We start from the raw sequence: 22,244 nt of genomic DNA on the forward strand, positions 1-22,244 counted from the left end.
ATCCGATGCTCCAGTTATGCCACAAGTTTGCCAGTGAAGAAATATATACATAATTTACTCACAGAAGAGTCATTAATACACTTGTTCATTGATTTTAAGAAAACAGTGATGCTTTATTATATCTCTCCTTTCATATAACAGATTTAAAAGAATTTGTATTAATTTTTGCAGAGAATCATTTCAGTGGCAATAATACCTAATAGACTAATGAGAAGTGCAGGTTTTCTATGTGATTGTGTGAAATGCCCATCAATGGAGAACAGTGTGTCAAAATGAAGATTTCGTATGGAACCTCATCCGTTGTGATTCCCTTCTTTAGGAATTTCATTTCTCAGAAGTCTTCTTTTGTGTACCTAAACTATTGACAGTAACAAAGTAAAAACTAACTAGGACCTAATGCTGCCATCAGTCCACATACTCCTACTGACTACAGTGGGACTTCTACCTTAATTCCACATCATTGTGCTGCTGTGAAGACTGAACCACTGACCATATTGGCTTCGAGTGGCAAAGCTTTGCATTTCATAGTATAAACTGTGCCAGTATAGTTTTCTTTTCTCACTCATGCTATCATATTACTTATTCCACATAGTAAAAAAAATAAATTATTAATTAACTAACATTTAATACATTGCTCACTCCTAGTATGTAAGTTGAAAAATGTAGCTGAATAACAAGCAGGTTTTAATATTTTTAGGAAGAAAACCTCTGTTGTAGCTTCAATTAAAAAAAATCTGTAATATATACTGCTAATGCCCTGGAATTAACTAGTTGTCCCAAAATAAGTTGTTCCTAAAGTAGTTCTCATCCCACCAATGGTCATCAGACCTGTCCTTGCTGGAGTACAGAATTAAACATTTTAAGAAACAACTTAAGAAGCAGTGGGAGACTGGCCAGGGAGATGCTCATTTCAAGATGTTTTCAGGGTGATGTCATCCATTAAAGTATCTTTCTTTTCTTAGATGAACCACAGAATGAAGAAGCCAAAGAGTCGCTGTCTTGCATCTATGAAACAGTTCTTGTGGATGGTGAGTTTGAAATTCCCTAAACTACATGAAAGTAGAGCAAAGGGCTCTTGAGCACATAGAGTCTTTACATCTTGTGTGACCCGAAAGGAAGTGATCTAATCTTTCTAGAATGTGGAACTACATAGAGGAACCTGTCTTGTACTCACACATCCACCTGCCCATCGCTCCGTGGGTTCCAGAAGAGGAAAAGGAGCTGACAGAACCATTGCTCTCCCCCTCAAATCCAGGTAGTGTTGGGCAGAGGAAGGACCTCCCTCTTCCATGCTGGGAGTGAGGGAGAGAGCTTTTCCTCTCCATTTCTCCCTGGTAGGGAGGGAAGGATCTTCCTGTAGAGCAGGGGTGGCCCGGGGGGGGGGTGCTCACTGCTTAACACCTGGCTCTGCCATAGGCCCTGCCCACACTCTACCCCTTCCTACTCCCTCCCCTGAGCTTGCTGTGCCCTCGCTCCTCCCCTGTGCCCACCCCCAGAGCCTCCTACATGCCACGAAACAGCTGATCAGGAGGTGCAGGGAGGGATGGGGAGGTGCTGATCGGTGGGACTGCTGGTGGGCAGGAGGCGCTGGGAACGGGGGGTGGGAGAGAAGGTGATGTGGGGGGGCTGCTGGCGTATTACTGTGGCTCTTTGGTAATGTACATTGGTAAATTCTGGCTCCTTCTCAGGCTCAGGTTGGCCACCCCTGCTATAGAGGAAATGAGGTTGATATGAGTCTTTCCGTTTGGACAGTACTTTTTCTCCTGTCAGTGCTGCTTCACTTAAAGGCAGGTAGGCATGGAGCCCAGTAAACTCCCCAGCCAGGTACCAACTCCTGCTGGTGCTTTCTATTCTAGATTATTTGCTTAATGAATGCTTATTTCATCAGTCAGTGCTAAAAAACTGGAGGAGATGGAACTTGGAGAGATGAATTCCCCCCCAAGCCCAGGAGAGTAAGAGAAGGTGGAAGTTTCCCTCTGCTTTTAGCAAAAGAGTTCCCACATAGCACAGCCTCTACTACTAACCCTTACTTAAAGGACTCTTCAGTAAATCTTTATTTCAGGGCTGATGTCAAGTTACACCACTATGTGAAGTTACTAGCTCAGCACAATCAACTTTCTGGCTGATGAAAAAGCTTTGGTGAGATTACTAAGTGTCTTTCAGAATTCCTGGCTTAGCACCTCCACCTTACTGGACTCATGGCAAGGTATGAGCCTCTCTGAGGTTACTGGATCAGCAGCTCTGCCTTGCTGGCATGATGTCAGAGCACAGGATGCTGTAAGCTCATTGGCTATGAACTTCTAACTTGCTAGACAGAATTCAGGTGACATGTCTGTGAGGTATCTAGTTCACCATTTTTGGTTTGCTGGGCTCATGTCAAGATACAGGTATCTGTGATGTCACAAGCTCAACACCTCAATTTTCCTGGTCTGATGTCAAGCAGTAGGCCATTGATGTCACTCACGGTCTTGGCACCTGTAGCTGACTGGGCTGATGTCAAGACAAAGGGAACTCTGAGGTGACTAAGGACCTCTGTCTTGCTGGTCTGAAGTCAGGGAGAAGGCTTTTCTGAAGTCACTGGTTCAATATGTCCAGAACACTGGGCGGATGTACAAATGGAAGTCTCTTTGAGATTACTGCCTCATTCTCTGTAACTCAGTGAGCTAATGTGGAGTGGAAACATGCAGGGAACATACTGGCTAAGCACCTCTAGCTTGCTGGCATGATAGGAGGAATAGACGGGAGTGTGAGGAGGGAGAGCTGATCTCCCTGCTCAAACCCAAGAGAAGAAAATAATTAGGAGCTGCACTTCCCTGTACTCCCTCTTTCTTTGATCCCTGACTCTGCTATAGCCCTGCCTTCATCCTACCCACTTTGGAAAGTCATTAATCTCACACAGTCCTTGCATTCCTTCAGCAGCAGTGCAAAGGTAAGTGGTTTCTTATATTCTCCCTTTGGTGGCTAGAAAAATCTTTGGGGAGTCACCTAGGATATTGTATAATCCCTAATCTATGGCACGTGGGAATCCCCAGTGTTTCCCCAGTTACCTTGCTAAGCAATCTATAAGGCTTCCCCTGTAATCAGTGTAGGAGCCAGTTGCAATAAAAGTGTTTTCCAATTTTTCCTCTCCTGTTTGGGGAGCAGGCTGCTTCCTGCCTTCTGAACATACTTTAGGGTTTTTGGGATCAGGGTTGCCTCCTTGATGTTGCAATAGGAAATAGTCACTTGACATCCCTGGAGATCCATGGATGGGGGAACCTTGCCCAAGAAAGAAGAGGGAATGGGATGTTTGGCCACTAGCATGTCAGTGTCTCAGAAATCAGGCAAGATAAGGTGTCAAGAGGCAGCTGATCATGCCCTTGAAGAAGTATATGAACCTCACAAACAAACCAGCATGTTTTGGCTCAATGGTGACAGTTGCAAAGTGAATCCTGCAGCTTTGCTTATCTCTTATAAAAAGGGAGCTTATCCAGTCACAAAAATGTATAAAGCCTGTGCTACATAGATGCCAAGGAGCTTCCAGTTTACCTTAGACAAATATGATCTCTGGGATAAACAGCTAAAACACAGGTAGTTTTGGAGACATTATGTGAGAGAGAAACCTGGGATGACATCATGAAATAAGTAACTTTTTAGGGAAGGATTTAAAAAGAGGTAGTTTGGCCCACTGAAAGTTGGACTTTCTCTCTTAAGTGTACAGTCTGGCATAGAAAAGGCACAAACTAAGAATAGGATAATTTAGGCTTTGGCTGGAATGAAAAGTGAACAGATCCAAAGTACAAAGCTTAAATGAGAACTATGAGGCAACAGTAGTCAAAAGAACAGCAAGTAGCTGACAAGACAAATGGAAAGAAAGCAAATAATGTATCTAATAAAGCAAAGATAGATGGGGAATGAGCGAGACCTAACAATCAATAAGAATTGATTGACTAAAGTGAATTGTGTAAGTCCTTAAGGGAAAAGGTGGGAGTGTACATTGGAAAATGGAAACAAATATGATCTCTGAGATCCTTTTGGGAAATATGAGTTGCAGGCAGATGTGAAATCAACTGATTTGTTAGTACCTGGGAGTGGTGGAAAATATCCAGTGGTAGAATGCTAATCATAATTATGTGAATTTGAGGGTTCATTCCTGTATCTGATAAAAGAATTCTCATGAGCAATTTAAGTCAAAGATATAGAAAGTGAAGCTGAATAATTTTGAGGCCAAAATAGTCTGAACAACTCAATGATTTTAGCCACTCACAACTATTCATATATATTTACTTTGTTTCATTTCAGTGTTTTCATTACATGTAAGAAAACAGACCAAGCTATATTAAAAAAAATAATTTCAAGAGATCTTATAGTTCTTGAAAAAAAGTTCCATTTTTTCCCACCCTGCATAGCCATTATGGCAATTTATAAACTGAGTTGGAAAAATGAAGTAATCTTGCTGGCTTCCAGGTATACTCGTTATAATAACCATTTAACCATGGAGTTGAAAATGCTTATGCATCATTGTTGAACTGAGACAAGGTGGGAGAGGTAATATATTTTATTTGACCAACTTTTGTTGGTGAAAGAGACAAGCTTTCAAGCTACATGGAGTTCTTCTTCAGGCCATGGTTGAACTGACATTAATTAATTTACCCAAAAACTATAGCTACCTAAAATTAAAATACACATTCAGAATAATTAAACAGAGACTGTTCCAGTTTCATAGTACAATTTTTGCCTTTTTACCATTGACCTATTGGACCTGTATTGAGTAAATAAAGAGATTAGTTCTCGGCATGATGTTAAACTGCATCCTCCACTGCCTTGTGGATACTTGTTGGTGAAGAATGGCTAAAGGATCTCACCCTGACAGAAAAGGTGCTCACGCTGAAGTGATAGGCAGTTAGCAGCTCTATCTAGGTTGGCTCTCTGGCAGATGCTACAACCTTTGTATCACTGAACATCCAGACTCACTCTGGATTTTAGATTCTGGCTCAGTGGTCTAAAGGGGGGACAACAGTTCTATGGCAGCCTCCGCTTCTCAATAACTTTGCCTAGGCATATGAGCTGAAGGCCTTAGCAAGATTGTTGCAGGGATCCGAGAGAGGCATAAGGGCCCTGGGGCAACTCCCAAGATTTCTAAGCAGCCTTGCTTAGGGATGGACTGCTTGCCTTGGGTGAGGGTGGCTCTAGAAAAGGTAGATTAAATAAGCCCTGCCTCATCATTTACATTCTGGCTCAACTGTTTTCCAGAATTGCTTGCTGGAATATTTGGAGTTTGTCCTCTGGATACAACTTTGATCTGAATTCAGATTTGAGGAAAACAGCGATGTTGAGTAATGAACTTGCATGTTTCAGAATTGATATTGCCGTTTTTTTGGAAACTCTGTTTTCAGATACAGGCTTCATAAGGGAGAAAGACTACACCATTTACTGCCATGGCAAACCTGAAGGAGTAAGGAGAGAGTATGATGAAGGTTTTGCTATCAGAAATTAACTTATGTCATTGTGTGACGCTCCGATTGCAGTGTCCTTACATATCATGACACTTTGAGTTAGTTTAGCGAAGGGATTCATCAAGCTTTTCAGTGTCTATGCTCCAATTCTTCAGGCTAGTGGTGAGTAGGATAGCTTTTACCAACAGCTAGAAGAATTGATCAGCAGGAATCCATGGAAAGAACCAATCCTAATACTTGGAGTCTTCAGTGCAAGTATTGGGTCCAATGCTGAGATCTGGCCTGGGATTCTGGGTAGGCATGGCATTGAACATATAAATGACGATGGTCAGAGAATTCTCAAGATCTGTGCCAGTCAATCCTTATCAGTGACCAACACTTTCTTTGCTGATAACATCAGAAGAACATCATGGGAGACATCTGAGGTTCAAGCACTAGCACCAGGTGGACTTGGTATTGAAAAAACATATATATTTGAAAGATAACTTACATACATGATCCTTCTAAAGCGCAGACTGTGACACGGACCACTCTCTTGTCTGCTGCAAAGTGAAATTTCAAGCTAAGAAGATCTACTGTAACAAAACTGCTGTACAACCTTGTATTGACTTGTGTCAAATCCATGATCCTGTCAAGAAATGGCTTTTTAATGAAGAAGTAGCAAAGATAGCTGGAAGGAATGAAACTGCGTCAGATGCATGGGAAGTCCTGAAGACAAGTATGTACAATGCAGCAGTCAAGAGCTTTGGAAAGAATACTAGGAAAAATGTTGACTGGTTCTTAGACCATTTGGAGATACTGCTGCCACTCATTGAGAGGAAAAGATCTGACCTGATCATCTACAAGTCCACTATTACTGATTTGCTCAACAACCTAAGAGAAGCTCTTAAGATTGTTCAAATAGCTTCAAATAGGAAGTGTGATCAAGAATTTTGGCTGTGTCTTTGTGACAGAATCCAACAGTCAGCTGACGCAGATGACAGTCGACAGTTGTATGAGGCCATTAGAAAGGCCATTGGGCCAATAAAGAACAAGACATCTCCACTGAAAGATCTGGATGGCAATATTATAACTGATAAAGGGAAGCAATTGGAGAGATGGATTGAGCACTAAGGAATGATATACTCAAGGGAGTCCGTAGTAGACCAACATGTGCTGGACGAATTGCCTAAGTTTGAAGTTATGACTTTGCTGGATGCCAAACCTACACAAGAGGAACTTGAACAAAGCATCAAAAAGATTCCCAACAAGAAAGCTTCAGGATCTGACTGTTTACCTGCTGAAGTCCACAAATGCGCAAAGACTCACTGCAAAGATTGCATGAGGTATTGCTACTCGGCTGGAAGGAAGAAACTGTTCTGCAAGATTTTAGAGGATGCTCATTTCATCCAACTCCATAAAAAAAAAGAAACAAGTGACTGTAATAATCACAGAGGTAATAATCTCTCTTCTTAATATCTTGGGAAAAAATTTAAGTCATATTCTTTTACCTAGACTTCAAATTTAGCTGAGAGAAACTATCCTGAGAGCCAGTGTGCCTTCTTCTCAGGAAGGACCACCATAGACATGGTCTTCTCTATAAGAAAACTGCAGAAAAAGTGAAGAGAGAAGTGTATTCCATTGTACATGGCTTTTATAGATTTAACAAAAGCCTGGTCGATCAGGGCTTTACATTGTTATGAAGAAGCTTGATTGTCCACCTATATTGCTAAACTTTCTGAAATTCATACAAGATGGCATAAAGGCAACTTTAGTATATGAAAACCAAGAGTCTGACTCATTTGACATCAAACAATGGAGAGAAGGAGGGTTGCATACTGGCTCCTACATTGTTTAATATTTACTTCTCATTCCTGCTTCAGTATGCGTTCCATGATGTTCAAGAGGGTGTCTCTCTTGTCATGAGACATGATGGAGGTTTGTTTAACATCGCAAAGTTCAGAGCTAAGGTGAAGGAAATCGTCGTAAGGGTCCTGTTGTTTGCAGATGATGCAACCCTTGTGGCTCATAATGTATATGCCCTACAACATCTTATTACCAATTTTTCTGATTCATGCAAAATCTTTGAGCTAGCAATAAGCTCGAAGAAAACTGTTATCATGCACCAAGGCTCTACAGAACCAGTTCCACATATCGGCTTAGATGGTATTCCTCTAGATGTAACCAATTTTGCTACCTTGGCTCTACTGTTACCAGCAATTTAGATCTTGATGCTGAGCTTAATAGTAGTATTGGCAAGGCAGCCAGGAACGAGCACTATATTGCAAGACAAAGTCCGGAACAATAACAAATTGTCAACTAAAGTAAAAATCTGTATTTATGAGACCTGTTTTATCCACTCTTCTATATGGCTCAGAAACATGGATGACTTACACCAAACATACCAAAAAACTAAACAGTTTTCATATCAGATGTTTGCAAAAAATTCTTCTCATAAAATGGCAAGACAGGGTGACAAATGTGGAAGTGTTAAATCGTACTGGTATGTCATTTATGGGAACATTGATTAGTAAGAAAAGACTCAGGTGGCATGGATATGTAAGTGAATGCCAGATTATAGGATCCTGAAGAGTGTGCTGCTGTACTCTGAAACTCACAAAGAGTCTAAAAAGGGAGGCAGACCGCTGTGCAGATTTCAGGATATTTGCAAAATATCACTTAGTATCCTTTGGAATCTCTGTGGATAATTGAGAAAGGAGTGCAGAATGCCACTCTGGTTGGCGGAGTTAGCTTGTAGATGGAGCAAGGCAGACTGGATCAAACTTTTTGATGACCAGTGTCAGAGGAGGAAAGAATCTGTTGCTCAGATTCAGAACACTGCTAGTGCATGAGAGTGCCCTAACTATGAATGGAACTGTCACTCACGCATCTGACTCAGCAACCATAAAAAAACTCATTGGCACATACACCATGCTCTGTAAAGAGTGATGGTGCCATTGAAGTAAACTGGGCATGAACTGGGTAAACTGAGCTGGATAAAGTAGGCATCACAAGATGATATTGATGCCTAATGGCTGGCCACTGGAAAGTTTAACTCCAGATATATGGTGTGTCTGCTCAGAAATCTGATCTAACCACGAGCAGCCTGGTTTCTTGACGGATAGGTCAGAGCTCCATAACAAAATTGATGGCACAGCTTCTGAAAGTTAGGCAGAAGAGCTCCCAGACCACCTCTGATCGAAGTAGCCCATGCTGTAGCCTGATAGTTTACTTTATAACCCTTTTTGATTAAAAAATGCCTATCCCAGACTCTAGGCAGTATTGACATAAATGAAAATATGATGCCAAACAAAAGCCTGCAGCTTACTTTCATCACCAAACCAGAAAATAAACAACAAAAGATTAAACCAAACACAAACAGTATTCTGTATGACCTAGAGACAAGCAGTCCTTATTGTATCTCTGAGTAAAGTGATAGGCCTTGTAGCATACCATACAGGTCAACAAGTTTGGTCTATTTCAAACCAAAGGTGAGAGTGAATTCCAACATGGAGAGTCCCTTATGGAGAATGCTCTGCTGACAATCCACTTTAAAAATAAAGTTGTTTCTGGCCTGAGTTCTTCCGCTGACAGCCTCTGTGGACAGTATAGCATGAGGAGAGATGGTCTCTCAGGTTGGCAATGGGTCCAAACCTGAAGACCTCACTCAGATGAAACTTTAGTGAGTCTAATGCTGGTAGCTTATGGTTCCTTAATATTATATTTCATCTGAATAGCTGGGCAGATATCCCCTTTATGCAGAGAGGCTGGAAGATGGATTCTGACTTCTTGAGGTACACCTCTTCCCATAGTCCAAGCTATGTCACCATGTAAAGGAGGACACAGCATGGTTTAGTGGATAGGAAACATGGACTGGGACTCAGAATACATGGTTTCTATTACCAGTTCTGCTACTGACCTATGTGACCTTGGGCAAGTAGTTACTTTATCTTTCTGTGCCTCTGTTTCCTCTCCCACACTTCATCTATCTTGTGTGTCTAGTTTGTAAGCTCCTTGGGAGAGGGGCTCTCTCTTACTATGTGTTTGGTACAGTGCATGGTACTTTGGCCACATGATTAGTATTAAATTAGTGCTTGGAGGCCCCAAGAGTGTTAAAGACTTGTGAGTGACTGTAAATACATGTAATTTATATTAATGATGTTGCCATATGTACATGCATGTGGTTGTGCATGCACAAAGTATGTATGCAATTGTGTATGCAGACTTTGGAGCTGGAAATCATACCCTTATTCTAAAGCCACAGTGTGGTTAGTAATTACAGTCTTTGTGGTGTCACACCCATAGACTGGTAGGTGTTCAATGTGTGGCTGGCAATGAACAATGAGAAATGATAGATAGTAAACTGTGTCTTGCTGGGAATTTTATGGCTTTTAAAGAAACTGTCTGCCTGATGCTTACATTATTTTTGGTGAGCAACTTTTCTTTCAGATAACAGGACCATTTTGGATTCATAGACAATACCAGCCAGCTCACAGATAACACAAACGAACATTAATTTTTGATAGAAGAGCTCAACCATGGAAGTAGAAAATGGGATTGAAAATTATTTTGAGCAAAACAAACCACTCCAGATAGCTTGACACAGGCATTCAAGTATGATCTCTCCTTTGTTCACCTACATATCCGATAAATGCCAATGGAATTGTCAGGTTGCTCAGATATCAGGACTGCTTCAAAGGAAGATCAATATTTTTGGCATAAGGATCATAAAGATTTGGGGTTTTTTTATTTTTTACAAAATTGGAAATAATTTCTGTTAATATGTAGCACAGATTTGTATTTGCAATTGAAGTGCTTTAAAATGGGTAGTTTCTCAGGGCCTCTGACCATTAACAAAAGAAGTCTTCCTTCTCAACAGAGCAGAAAGAGTCAGGCTAGTGATAGTCCCAAAGATGTGAAGGGATTGGCTTTGAAATGATGTGATTTCAAGAGCTTTATAGTAAAAAGGAAATTAAACCCTTAATTTCTCAGGTTACATATAGGGACCCCTACTGCCTCCATGTCCCTCTCAGCCCTCCCCTCATCAGTAGCAAAATGTTGTCACAGAGTTTCCATTGGTTCCCACCTAGCAGATATACTCATGTGAGCCTTCTAATGGGGCAGAGAGCATTTAGAATTAGTTATCCCTGCTCCAAGTAGCACCAGCAGGCATATTTACCAGGCATACATTTATGCTGGACTATAAGGGGAACACAAAGTGTATAGAAACGATTCCTTCATTCGTTCACACTCCAATAGGCTATGAATTATTTTCCCACAAAACTACTCTGAGGGATTAAATTCCCAATCCTGAAAATCACTTACACATACGCTTTACAAGGCCTTTGGTGGATTTAGCAGGACACGTAAGCACATGCATATTTTTACTCACATGAGTAATACCATTGAATCTAGTTCGACCACTCACAAGCTTAAAGCTAAGTATTCGCTTAAGAACTTTGCCGAATTAAGGCTAAATACAGTGGGGCTGAACGCTCCACAATCTGAAGGACCTATACTGCATAAACACCTTTCCAATCTATATTGTCGCCTTAGCCCAATGCATGATTTTAAATCACTTTCGATCCTCTCTATTGCTATGTGATGTAAGGGAACATAGGGACCTTGTTCAGTAGCTGAACTTACACCTTAGCTCTTCAATTAACATTGCTGTACCACTTTCAGTTCTCTACTGAGCACCACAGGGAGGTTTGTATGTGTAAAGGCTGAATAAAAACTGAGTAGGGATCTCAGGCTTTGGCCATGAGCCTTTTACCATGGTAACCTTAGAAAACATATGCATGTTTCATTTAGTTATTTTGCTGATTTTAACACCCAGAGCCTGTCACACACATTGTTGATTCAAAGTATACAACAAGTATCAAATATCAAAACAGAGATAATTTGTGAACCTTGTAGACTGCAATAAGGATTAAATAGAGTACATTTGAAAGGTTAGAATTCATTTTGGGCAGGAAGTTGGATGTCAAGTGTAGGTTGTCAGGAGCTGTGGTAAGGCATTCATGAAAAATTGTATTTATGAGGAGGAATACAATTTCAAAGAAATTTCATAAATTCAGTTGAGAATGTGGAATTGAAAGCTATAATGAATTCCAAAAGGTTTGACATAAAATATACTGAAATAATGTGTTGCATAATATGAATTAGGAAGAGAGATTGAAATAAAATCGAAAGCATCAGTACAGAATCCAACTAAACAAATAACTCTTAAAGTGTATGTAACAGATACATAGCTAATATTTGGTTTCTGAGTTATGAAGCTAAACTTTTTATATTAATCCTTTTTAAGTATGAAAAATAGCAATAGATATTTGTCAAAAGCATGCCAAAGAAAGCAGCCTGTGAGATAGAGCATTACCTTCTATAATGAACTATAATTCTCAGGAGTATCTTAAATACCCAAGGGAAAAAGAATAATAGCTTTTTTTTGTTCATTTTTAGCTTCTGTTAATTGTCTAAGTAAGCATCATTAGATACTATTAATGATTTCTGATATTTAGATCCTTCAAGAAGGGACCCATTTTTATTGATCCATTATTTAAACCACTATTCCTCCAATGCATACACTCATATAGGTCATTGCAAAAGAAAATATTTGAGTTCACTGAACAATAAATATTGGAAAAAAGTACTTCTCCACTCGAAGCTAATATATTATGGTGAAGAAGAGCTAAGAATAATTGGATGTTCTCTAGCTAACAGAGTTATTTTTGATGGCAATTATTTAAGTAATGTCAGGCATGATGAACAGTTTGGTTTGGGTGACATCGTTTTTAAAAGGGTTTACACTGAAGATCTTGATAGATTTCAGAGCAATAAAAAAGTGAATCCTGCCAAATATGATCATCAAATGGATTTGTGTTTGAGGATCTGACTTTAGGAAAGCAATGGATGTTATTTCATATTGCCATATCATGTCACTTACATGCCAATATGCATCTACAATTGCAAAATCTTGTTAAAAGAGCTTAAACTCCTGCAAGGCTTGCAGAATAGCTGACTTCCTAACTGTGACCTCTCTGGTAGAGGCACAGCCATTTCAGCAAATGGGAATCACAATCAAGGCTTGAAAAAACCCAGTTTTCAAAAGACCTATGTGACAAACAGAGCCTAATCTCAATAGTTAGCATGATTGTAGTGGAAAACTCATAGAAAAGGAGCATCTCACATGTCAATACATATTCTGTCTCTTATTAGCAAAATTTCACCATTCTAAGAACATTGATGTTGATCCCTTACACATCACATATTATAGTAAATGCCTAGAACAAAAGGTTTACTGAATCCATCCCTTATCACCCAATCTCAAAAAGCAGGTAGGGTGATTGTTCAGAATACAGAAATAATGTGTTTGTTTCATGACATGTTAGGGACAGTGTTGTTGGCACTCATGGTGAAAATGGAAATATTGGGAATTATGTTTTGGGGGCTCGATTAGAGGGAAGGAACACTATAAAATATAGGGTGATGATACAAGCCCTGTTATCCTTGGATTGCAATGACAGATAACCTCTTTTTGAATTAATAGCTGTATAATGTGAATATGAAATTTATTGGGGGAATCTTACCTGTTTGCTTTCAGTAATTGACACACAGCTGTCTATCGCCACTGCTTTCCATTCATTATCAACAGGGAAATCCTTTTATTCTTACTGTCATGGAGTATGCAGATCCCATACTGTCTCAGCTGCCAAGGGTTAATAGGGAAACTGACTGCTCGGCTGGGGCTAATTGGTGGCCTCAACAACTGTAGAGCACAGCAAAAGAGCAGGGCAGCTGTCAGAGAGGCTGAGGAGCCAGTGGGAGCAGGACCCTTCAGCAGTAGACTAGTTAGAAGCCACCCAGGAAGCTGGAGTTCTAGGAAGTGAGGACTCCAGGGTGAGTCTCTGAGGAACAGCCTGCAAGAGAGGTGTGGTAAGAAGTAAGCAAGGGAAACACTACGGAGAGTGGTACTAACCACGTCATACAGAGTCCCTGGCCTGGACCCAGTAGAGTGGGCAGGTGGTTTGCCTATCAAAACCAGCAAGGGGGTTTATAAAGCCCTTTTACAAGCGAAGCATTCTTCAGGAGACTCGTATGCCCTTTGTCTCGGGCAGTTGGCCTCCTGACATATTGGGCTCTTTACTACCCTGGAGAAAGGACTACCAAATGACTCAGCCAGTGGGCCACGGTGGTTACAAAGAACCAACAATTGTCTAGATGGCAATCAATCCGTCAAAGAAAGAGGGAAGCTGAAGCAGAGTCTTTGAATTGCCAAAATTATGCCACAAAGGTTGGTGAATATCAGAAGATGGGACTCTGACACTTGGATATTAGGCTCTTTGGAGCAAGCACCATATCTTTTGAGTTTATACAGATCCTAAACACCATGAACTCCAGTCCTCATTCAGGTCTTCTGGGTGATACTGCACTATAAATAATAAATAAAAATAAAAATTTGGCTGTTAAACTTCATGCTAATTTGTCAGTTGCTTAGCTCTAACATGGACTATATCACTAGGCAAAGTACTAGAGACACTACATGATGGCACCAACTTCTCTAAGTATTGATAAACAGAGTAGAAACTATGTAAATAAAGTTATGGTGAACTTCATACGGGTTGGCAAGTGTCCACAGAGCTCTCAAAGGATGATAACTAGAAACTGGCATCTGACAGGCCTAACCCTACCAGATTTTTTTATATTATTTCTCCTTTTCATTTTATCTGATGGTGAAGTAGCTCTTGTCTTTGCAAGAATAAGGTCTTCTCTTGAATTAATGCAGTGAAGGACAGGACACCCCTTATTAATTGTTTCAAAACCTGTTATATTGAAATCAAATGCTGTTTTCACTATAGAAGAAGGATATACTTAACACTGCTTGGAGTATTCTGAAATAAATTCCAGATGTTTCTAGATAATGTTTATGGAGTGTCCCAGAACACTAATCTGGAATAATCCTAAAATTTGCCTCAGAACAAAGTAGATTCCTAATCTAGGTCTAAATGCAAGACCATAAATCCAGCAGAACCACAACTGATTTGTTGTATAATGGTTCACATCATACACACACCCTCCCTCCATGTTCTTTCTCAAGAGCTGTGCAAAGGGGGGGTTGGAGGATGTAAGCAAGAGTGCTTTGGAAAAATGGAACTATTTAATTGCAAACACCTAAACCTCCTGCAAAGGGGCTGCATCTGCTTCCACAAACCATGGGCTATAATGGCAGTGGAGCAGTTGGGAAGCTATGCTACATCAAGGTGTCTAATTCTGGTTAAGGTTGTCTTTCCACAACATCTCCTAGATCCTCTGAGCAAAGGCTTTACATGTGTGTCAGATGACAGAGCAGAATCTGTTTTCTAAAGAAAATCTGTTCTCTAAAATGGAAAAAGAATAAATTCATAGAGTCATAGATACTAAGGTCAGAAGGGACCATTCTGATCATCTAGTCTGACCTCCTGCACAGCGCAGGCCACAGAATCTCACCCACCCACTCCTATGAAAAACCTCACCCATGTCTGAGCTATTGAAGTCCTTAAATCATGGTTTAAAGACTTCAAGGAGCAGAGAAGCCTCCCTCAAGTCAACCATGCCCCATGCTACAGAGGAAGGCGAAAAACCTCCAGGGACTCTCCAATCTGCCCTGGAGGAAAATTCCTTCCCGACCCCAAATATGGCAATCAGCTAAACCCTGAGCATATGGGCAAGATTCACCAGCCAGATATTACAGAAAATTCCTTCCTGGGTAACTCAGATCCCATCCATCTAATATCCCATCTCAGGGGATTAGTCCTATTTACCCTGAATATTTAAAGATCAATTACTTACCAAAATCCCATTATCCCATCATACCATCTCCTCCATAAACTTATCAAGTAGAATCTTAAAATCAGATAGATCTTTTGCCCCCACTGCTTCCCTTGGAAGGCTATTCCAAAACTTCACTCCTCTGATGGTTAAAAACCTTCGTCTGATTTCAAGTCTAAACTTCCTGGTGGCCATTTTATACCCATTTGTTCTTGTGTCCACATTGGTGCTGAGCTTAAATAATTCCTCTCCCTCTCCTGTATTTATCCCTCTGATATATTTCTAGAGAGCAATCATATCTCCCCTCAACCTTCTTTTAGTTAGGCTAAACAAGCCAAGCTCCTTGAGTCTCCTTTCATAAGACAAGTTTTCCATTCCTCGGATCATCCTAGTAGCCCTTCTCTGTACCTGCTCAGTTTGAATTCGTCCTTTTTAAACATGGGAGACCAGAACTGCACACAGTATTCTAGGTGAGGTCTCACCAGTGCCTTGTATAATGGTACTAAAACCTCCTTATCCCTACTGGAAATACCTCTCCTGATGCATCCCAAAACCGCATTAGCTTTTTTCACAGCCATATCACATTGGCAGCTCATAGTCATCCTATGATCAACCAATACTCCAAGGTCCGTCTCCTCTTCCGTTACTTCTAATTGATGCGTCCCCAATTTATAACGAAAATTCTTGTTATTAATCCCTAAATGCGTAACCTTACACTTTTCACTATTAAATTTCATCCTATTACTATTGCTCCAGTTTACAAGGTCATCCAGATCCTCCTGTATAATATCCCGATCCTTCTCCGAATTGGCAATACCTCCAGCTTTGTATCATCTGCAAACTTTATTAGCACACTCCCACTTTTTGTGCCAAGGTCAGTAATAAAAAGATTAAATAAGATTGGTCCCAAAACCGATCCCTGAGGAACTCCACTGGTAACCTCCCTCCAACCTGACAGTTCGCCTTTCAGTAGGACTCATTGCAGTCTCCCCTTTAACCAATTCCTTATCCACCTTTTGATGTTCATATTGATCCCCATCTTCTCCAATTTAACTAATAATTCCCCATGTGGCACGGTATCAAATGCCTTACTGAAATCTAGGTACATTAGATCCACTGCATTTCCTTTATCTAGAAAATCTGTTACCTTTCAAAAAAGGAGATTAGGTTGGTTTGGCACGATCTACCTTTTGTAAAACCATGTTGTATTTTGTCCCATTTACCATTGACTTCAATCTCCTTAAATAATTTCTCCTTCAAAATTTTTTCCAGGACCTTGCATACTACAGATGTCAAACTAACTGGCCTGTAGTTACCCGGATCACTTTTTTTTCCTTTCTTAAAAATAGGAACTATATTAGCAATTCTCCAATCATTCGGTACTGCTCCTGAGTTTACAGATTCATTAAAAATTCTTGCAAATGGGCTTGCAATTTCAGGTGCCAATTCCTTTAATATTCTTGGATGAAGATTATCTGGGCCCCCCGATTTAGTCCCATTAAGCTGTTTCAGTTTCGCTTCTACCTCAGATGTGGTAATATCTACCTCCATATCCTCATTCCCATTTGTCATGCTACCAATATCCCTAAGATCCTCTTTAGCCTTATTAAAGACTGAGGCAAAGTATTTGTTTAGATATTGGGCCATGCCTAGATTATCTTTAACCTCCACTCCATCCTCAGTGTTAAGCGGCCCCACTTCTTCTTTCTTAGTTTTCTTCTTATTTATATGGCTATAGAACCTTTTACTACTGGTTTTAATTCCCTTTTCAAGGTCCAACTCTACTCGACTTTTAGCCTGTCTCACTTTATCCCTACATGTTCTGACCTCAATTAGGTAGCTTTCCTTGCTGATCCCTCCCATCTTCCACTCCCTGTATGCTTTCTGCTTCTTCTTAATCACCTCTCTAAGATGCTTGCTCATCCAGCTTGGTCTACAACTCCTTCCTATGAATTTTTTCCCCTTTCTTGGGATACAGGCTTCCGATAGCTTCTGCAGCTTTGATTTAAAGTAATCCCAGGCCTCCTCCACCTTTAGATCCATAAGTTCTTCAGTCCAATCCACTTCCCTAACCAATTTCCTTAATTTTTGAAAGACAGCCCTTTTGAAATCAAAACCCCTAGTTGCAGATTTATTTTTGTTAATCCTTCCATTTAGTTTGAACTGAATTAGCTCATGATCACTTGAGCCAAGATTGTCCCGTACAACCATTTCTTCTATGAGGTCCTCGCTACTCACCAAAATTAAATCTAAAATGGCATCCCCTCTAGTCAGTTCAGCAACTACTTGATGAAGGAATCCATCAGCTATCTCATCTAGGAAAATCTGAGCCCTATTATTATTACTAGCACTGGTCCTCCAGTCTATATCTGGGACGTTAAAGTCTCCCATGATCACGCAGTTTCCATTAGTATTTACTTTATTAAAGACATTAAAAAGGGCTCTATCCATATCCAAATTAGATCCCGGAGGTCTATAGCACACTCCAAGCACTATCGTAGGAGAGGCTTTACTAGTTTTCTTCCCCAATGTAATTTTTGCCAAGACGGACTCTGTCTTATCCATTGCATCGCTTCTTATTTCTTTACATTCTACCTCATCATTGATATACAATGCTACTCCACCACCTTTACCTTTGTTTCTGTCTTTCCTAAACAGCACATACCCTTCAATACCTGTAGTCCAGTCTTGACTACTATTCCACCATGTTTCTGTTATCCCTATAATATCTGGTTTCACTTCCTGCACCAGTAGCTCTAGTTCCTCCATTTTGCTACCTAGGCTCCTCGCATTGGTGTATAAACATCTTAATTTTTGCTGTTTGGCCTCGCTCACATTTTGTACCCTATTAGGCACAGTCATTCTACAGCCAGTATAACCTATTAAACTAGTATCCACACTGCCCTCGCTCCTTATACACATTCTCCTACCCACGGCTGTATCCTTTCTTACTTCGTCTTCTTCCCTCTCAATGCTAAAATCTGGCGTGGAGATTTCCTGGACATCTCCCATCCATCTCCCCCTAATTCCTAGTTTAAAGCTCTCTTTATCAGTTGTGCCAGCCTCGATCCTAGAAGTCTATTTCCTTCCCTACTCAGATGAAGTTCATCCCGAGAGAACTGTCCTCTGTCCGTGAATGCCTCCCAGTGGCCATACATCCCAAAGCCCTCCTTATAGCACCACTGCCTAAGCCATCTGTTAACAGTCATAATCTTGTCATCTTTGTTGCCCTTCTCTAGGAACAGGAAGGATCCCACTAAAGATCACCTGAGCCTCAATTTCCTTAAGCATCTTCCCCAGCCTAGCATAGTCTCCCTTAATACTTTCCAGCGAGAATCTAGCCGTATCATTTGTTCCCACATGAAGGATAATTAGGGGATACTTTCCCGCTCCCTTTAGGATCCTTTTCAACCTCAGGTCTACATCCCGTATCTTAGCAGCCAGAAGACAGCACACCCTTCTATTCTCTGGATCAGCTCTAGTTACAGACCTGTCTATTCTTCTCAATAAAGAGTCCCCGATCACACAGACCTGCCTTTTCCTGGTGACGGTGCTATTCTCCAGTCTCTCCCCTGTTCCCTCTGGCTGCAAGTTCTTTCCATTCCTATTTTCCCTTATAATCCTCTTCAACCCATCCTGTATCCTCCTGGGACTCATATTTGGTGTAGTCTTCCTTGACTCTTCCGCTTTTCCTATAGGACTAGCCTCTCTTCTCTTCTTCCTTACCCTTCCACCTTCAACAAGTACCTGCTGAGCCCCTTCTTCATTTTCCAACTCTGCAAACCTATTCCTAAGCTCTATTTCTCCTTCACTAGCCTGTCTTTTCCTCTGCCTGGTTCTTTTAGTCACGTGTTTCCACTGACCACTTTCCTCACCCAGTCTCCCCTCAAAATTCCCCAGCCCTGCTTCCATCCATGAGTCTGAGCTTTTCCCTTCAGATACCTCATATCTTTGTTCCATCATCTGCTCAAACCCCTTCTTAAACTCAACGAGACTTTCCACCTGCATCTCCAAACCTCGGATCTTTTCCTCCATCAGCTCTATCAGGCGGCATTTCATGCAGAAAAAACTCTTACCGGTTCCTCCCTCCAGGATCATGTACATACCACAACTTTCACATCCAGTTATCCTCAATGTGTCTTCCACTAGAGGAGTCACTCCCACAGCTGCCTCTGTATCTGTCATCGCCTTTCCACCTAAATCCTGTTCATCTGGGAAACACAAGCCACACCAAAAAGACCACCCCCCGCAAATTGCTTCATTTGAGTCATCCTATCAGTAACAAAGAACCCAGAGGTCCACAGAACCTGTTTTAAAGTATGTCCATACCCAGTCTCTACGTTCCTGCACTATATTGTATAAGTAGCGATTTACTTTATTAAGCAAATATTATGTTAAGAATTGGAATGGGACAAAATTGTATTGCATTTGAAAAATTACTGATACTTAAACCTCTTAAACATTTTGTAACTCAAAGTAAAGTAAGTCCCAAGGAGGAGGATTAGTTGGAAATGAGTATACCTGATGCTGAATAAGAAAACATTTGGTCATGTGTTAGAAGTACATCCAACTCTCAACTCCTCAGCTTCTTCTAAAGCAAAATTTGTAACAAAAAATTTTTGGAGTCCGAAAGATATTCACTGTTTTCTCAGATAGAAAACATGCTGGCAGTAGCAGTCCCATACAGACTTGCAGCTTATAACAAACGCTGTTCTTGTATAACAGGGCAAGGAATTCTGCAAAAACACTGTAATGTAAGGAATATAACATTTTTCTTTATTTCACCATGTATAGTTACATTTGTACATCCTGGGTTTAATGGATCATTTCATAGAATCATAGACTATCAGGGTTGGAAGGGACCTCAGGAGGTCATCTAGTCCAACCCCCTGCTCAAAGCAGGACCAATCCCCAACTAAATCATCCCAGCCAGAGCTTTGTCAAGCCTGACCTTAAAAACGTCTAAGGAAGGTGATTCCACCATCCCCTAGGTAACGCATTCCAGTATTTCACCACTCTCCTAGTGAAAAAAGTTTTTCCTAATATCCAACCTAAACCTCCTCCACTGCAACTTGAGACCATTACTCCTCGTTCTGTCATCTGCTACCACTGAGAACAGTCTAGATCCATCATCTTTGGACACCCTTTCAGGTAGTTGAAAGCAGCTACAAATCCCCCCTCATTCTTCTCTTCCGCAGACTAAACAATCCCAGTTCCCTCAGCCTCTCCTCATAAGTCATGTGTTCCAATCCCCTAATCATTTTTGTTGCCCTCCGCTGGACATTTTCCAATTTTTTCACATCCTTTTTGTAGTGGGGGCCCAAAATTGGACACAGTACTCCAGATGAGGCCTTCACCGATGTTGAATAGAGGGGAACCATCACGTCCCTCGATCTGCTGGCAATGCCCCTACTTATACATCCCAAAATGCTATTGGCCTTCTTGGCAACAAGGGCACACTGTTGACTCATATCCAGCTTCTCGTCCACTGTAACCCCTATGTCCTTTTCTGCAGAACTGCTGCCTAGCCATTCGGTCCCTAGTCTGTAGCGATGCATGGGATTCTTCCGTCCTAACTGCAGGACTCTGCACTTGTCCTTGTTGAACCTCATCAGATTTCTTTTGGCCCAATCCTCTAATTTGTTTAGGGCCCTCTGTATCCTATCTCTACCCTCCAGCGTATCTACCTCTCCTCCCAGTTTAGGGTCATCTGCAAACTTGCTGAGGGTGCAATCCACACCATCCTCCAGATCATTTATGAAGATATTTAACAAAACCGGCCCGAGGACCGACCCTTGGGGCACTCCACTTGATACCGGCTGCCAACTAGACATGGAGCCATTGATCACTATCCGTTGAGCCCAACAATCTAGCCAGCTTTCTATCCACCTTACAGTCCATTCATCCAGCCCATACTACTTTAACTTGCTGGCAAGAATACTGTGGGAGACCGTGTCAAAAGCTTTGCTAAAATCAAGGAACAACACGTCCACTGCTTTCCCCTCATCCACAGAGCCAGTTATCTCGTCATAGAAGGCAATTAGATTAGTCAGGCATGACTTGCCCTTGGTGAATCCATGCTGACTGTTCCTGATCACTTTCCTTTCCTCTAAATGCTTCAGAATTGATTCCTTGAGGATCTGCTCCTTGGTTTTTCCAGGGACTGAGGTGAGGCTGACTGGCCTGTAGTTCCCAGGATCCTCCTTCTTCCCTTTTTTTAAAGATGGGCACTACATTAGCCTTTTTCCAGTCGTCCGGGACCTCCCCCAATCACCATGAGTTTTCAAAGATAATGGCCAATGGCTCTGCAATCACATCCGCCAACTCATTTAGCACTCTCGGATGCAGCGCATCCGGCCCCATGGACTTGTGCTCATCCAGCTTTTCTAAATAGTCCCAAACCACTTCTTTCTCCACAGAGGGCTGGTCACCTCCTCCCCATGCTGTGCTGCCCAGTGCAGTAGTCTGGGAGCTGACGTTGTTCATGAAGACAGAGGCAAAAAAAGCATTGAGTACATTAGCTTTTTCCACATCCTCTGTTGCTAGGTTGCCTCCCTCATTCAGTAAGGGGCCCACACTTTCCTTGACTTTCTTCTTGTTGCTAACATACCTGAAAAAACCCTTCTTGTTACTCTAACATCTCTTGCTAGCTGCAACTCCAGGTGTGATTTGGCCTTCCTGATTTCACTCCTGCATGCCCGAGCAATATTTTTATACTCCACCCTGGTCATTCGTCCAGTCTTCCACTTCTTGTAAGCTTCTTTTTTGTGTTTAAGATCAGCAAGGATTTCACTGTTAAGCCAAGCTGGTCACCTGCCATATTGACTATTCTTTCTACACTTCGGGATGGTTTGTCCCTATAACCTCAATAGGGATTCTTTAAAATACAGCTTTATTTCATACCCTATATCTTACCACGTTTGTCTTTAGATGGGTCTTCATTACTTTAAAACCTCTTAGTGAATAATTTTCAAAGGTGTTGAGCTCTTGTACTGTCACACTTTTTCTTTAGCTATTCATGTG

General features: G+C 41.2%; 1 protein-coding gene across 2 annotated transcripts in view; it reads left to right on the forward strand.

The window, feature by feature from the left end:
* Positions 1-22,244, forward strand: part of BANK1 (B cell scaffold protein with ankyrin repeats 1) — a 284,727-nt gene that overhangs the window by 51,659 nt on the left and 210,824 nt on the right. For both annotated transcript variants that reach the window (XM_038401089.2, XM_043513193.1), the window contains exon 3: positions 963-1,028. In XM_038401089.2, the coding sequence (XP_038257017.1) occupies positions 963-1,028 (66 nt within the window). The remainder of the gene's footprint in view (positions 1-962; positions 1,029-22,244) is intronic.

This window comes from Dermochelys coriacea, chromosome 4 (genome assembly GCF_009764565.3).
Source record: "Dermochelys coriacea isolate rDerCor1 chromosome 4, rDerCor1.pri.v4, whole genome shotgun sequence".
NCBI classification, from domain to species: Eukaryota; Metazoa; Chordata; order Testudines; family Dermochelyidae; genus Dermochelys; species Dermochelys coriacea.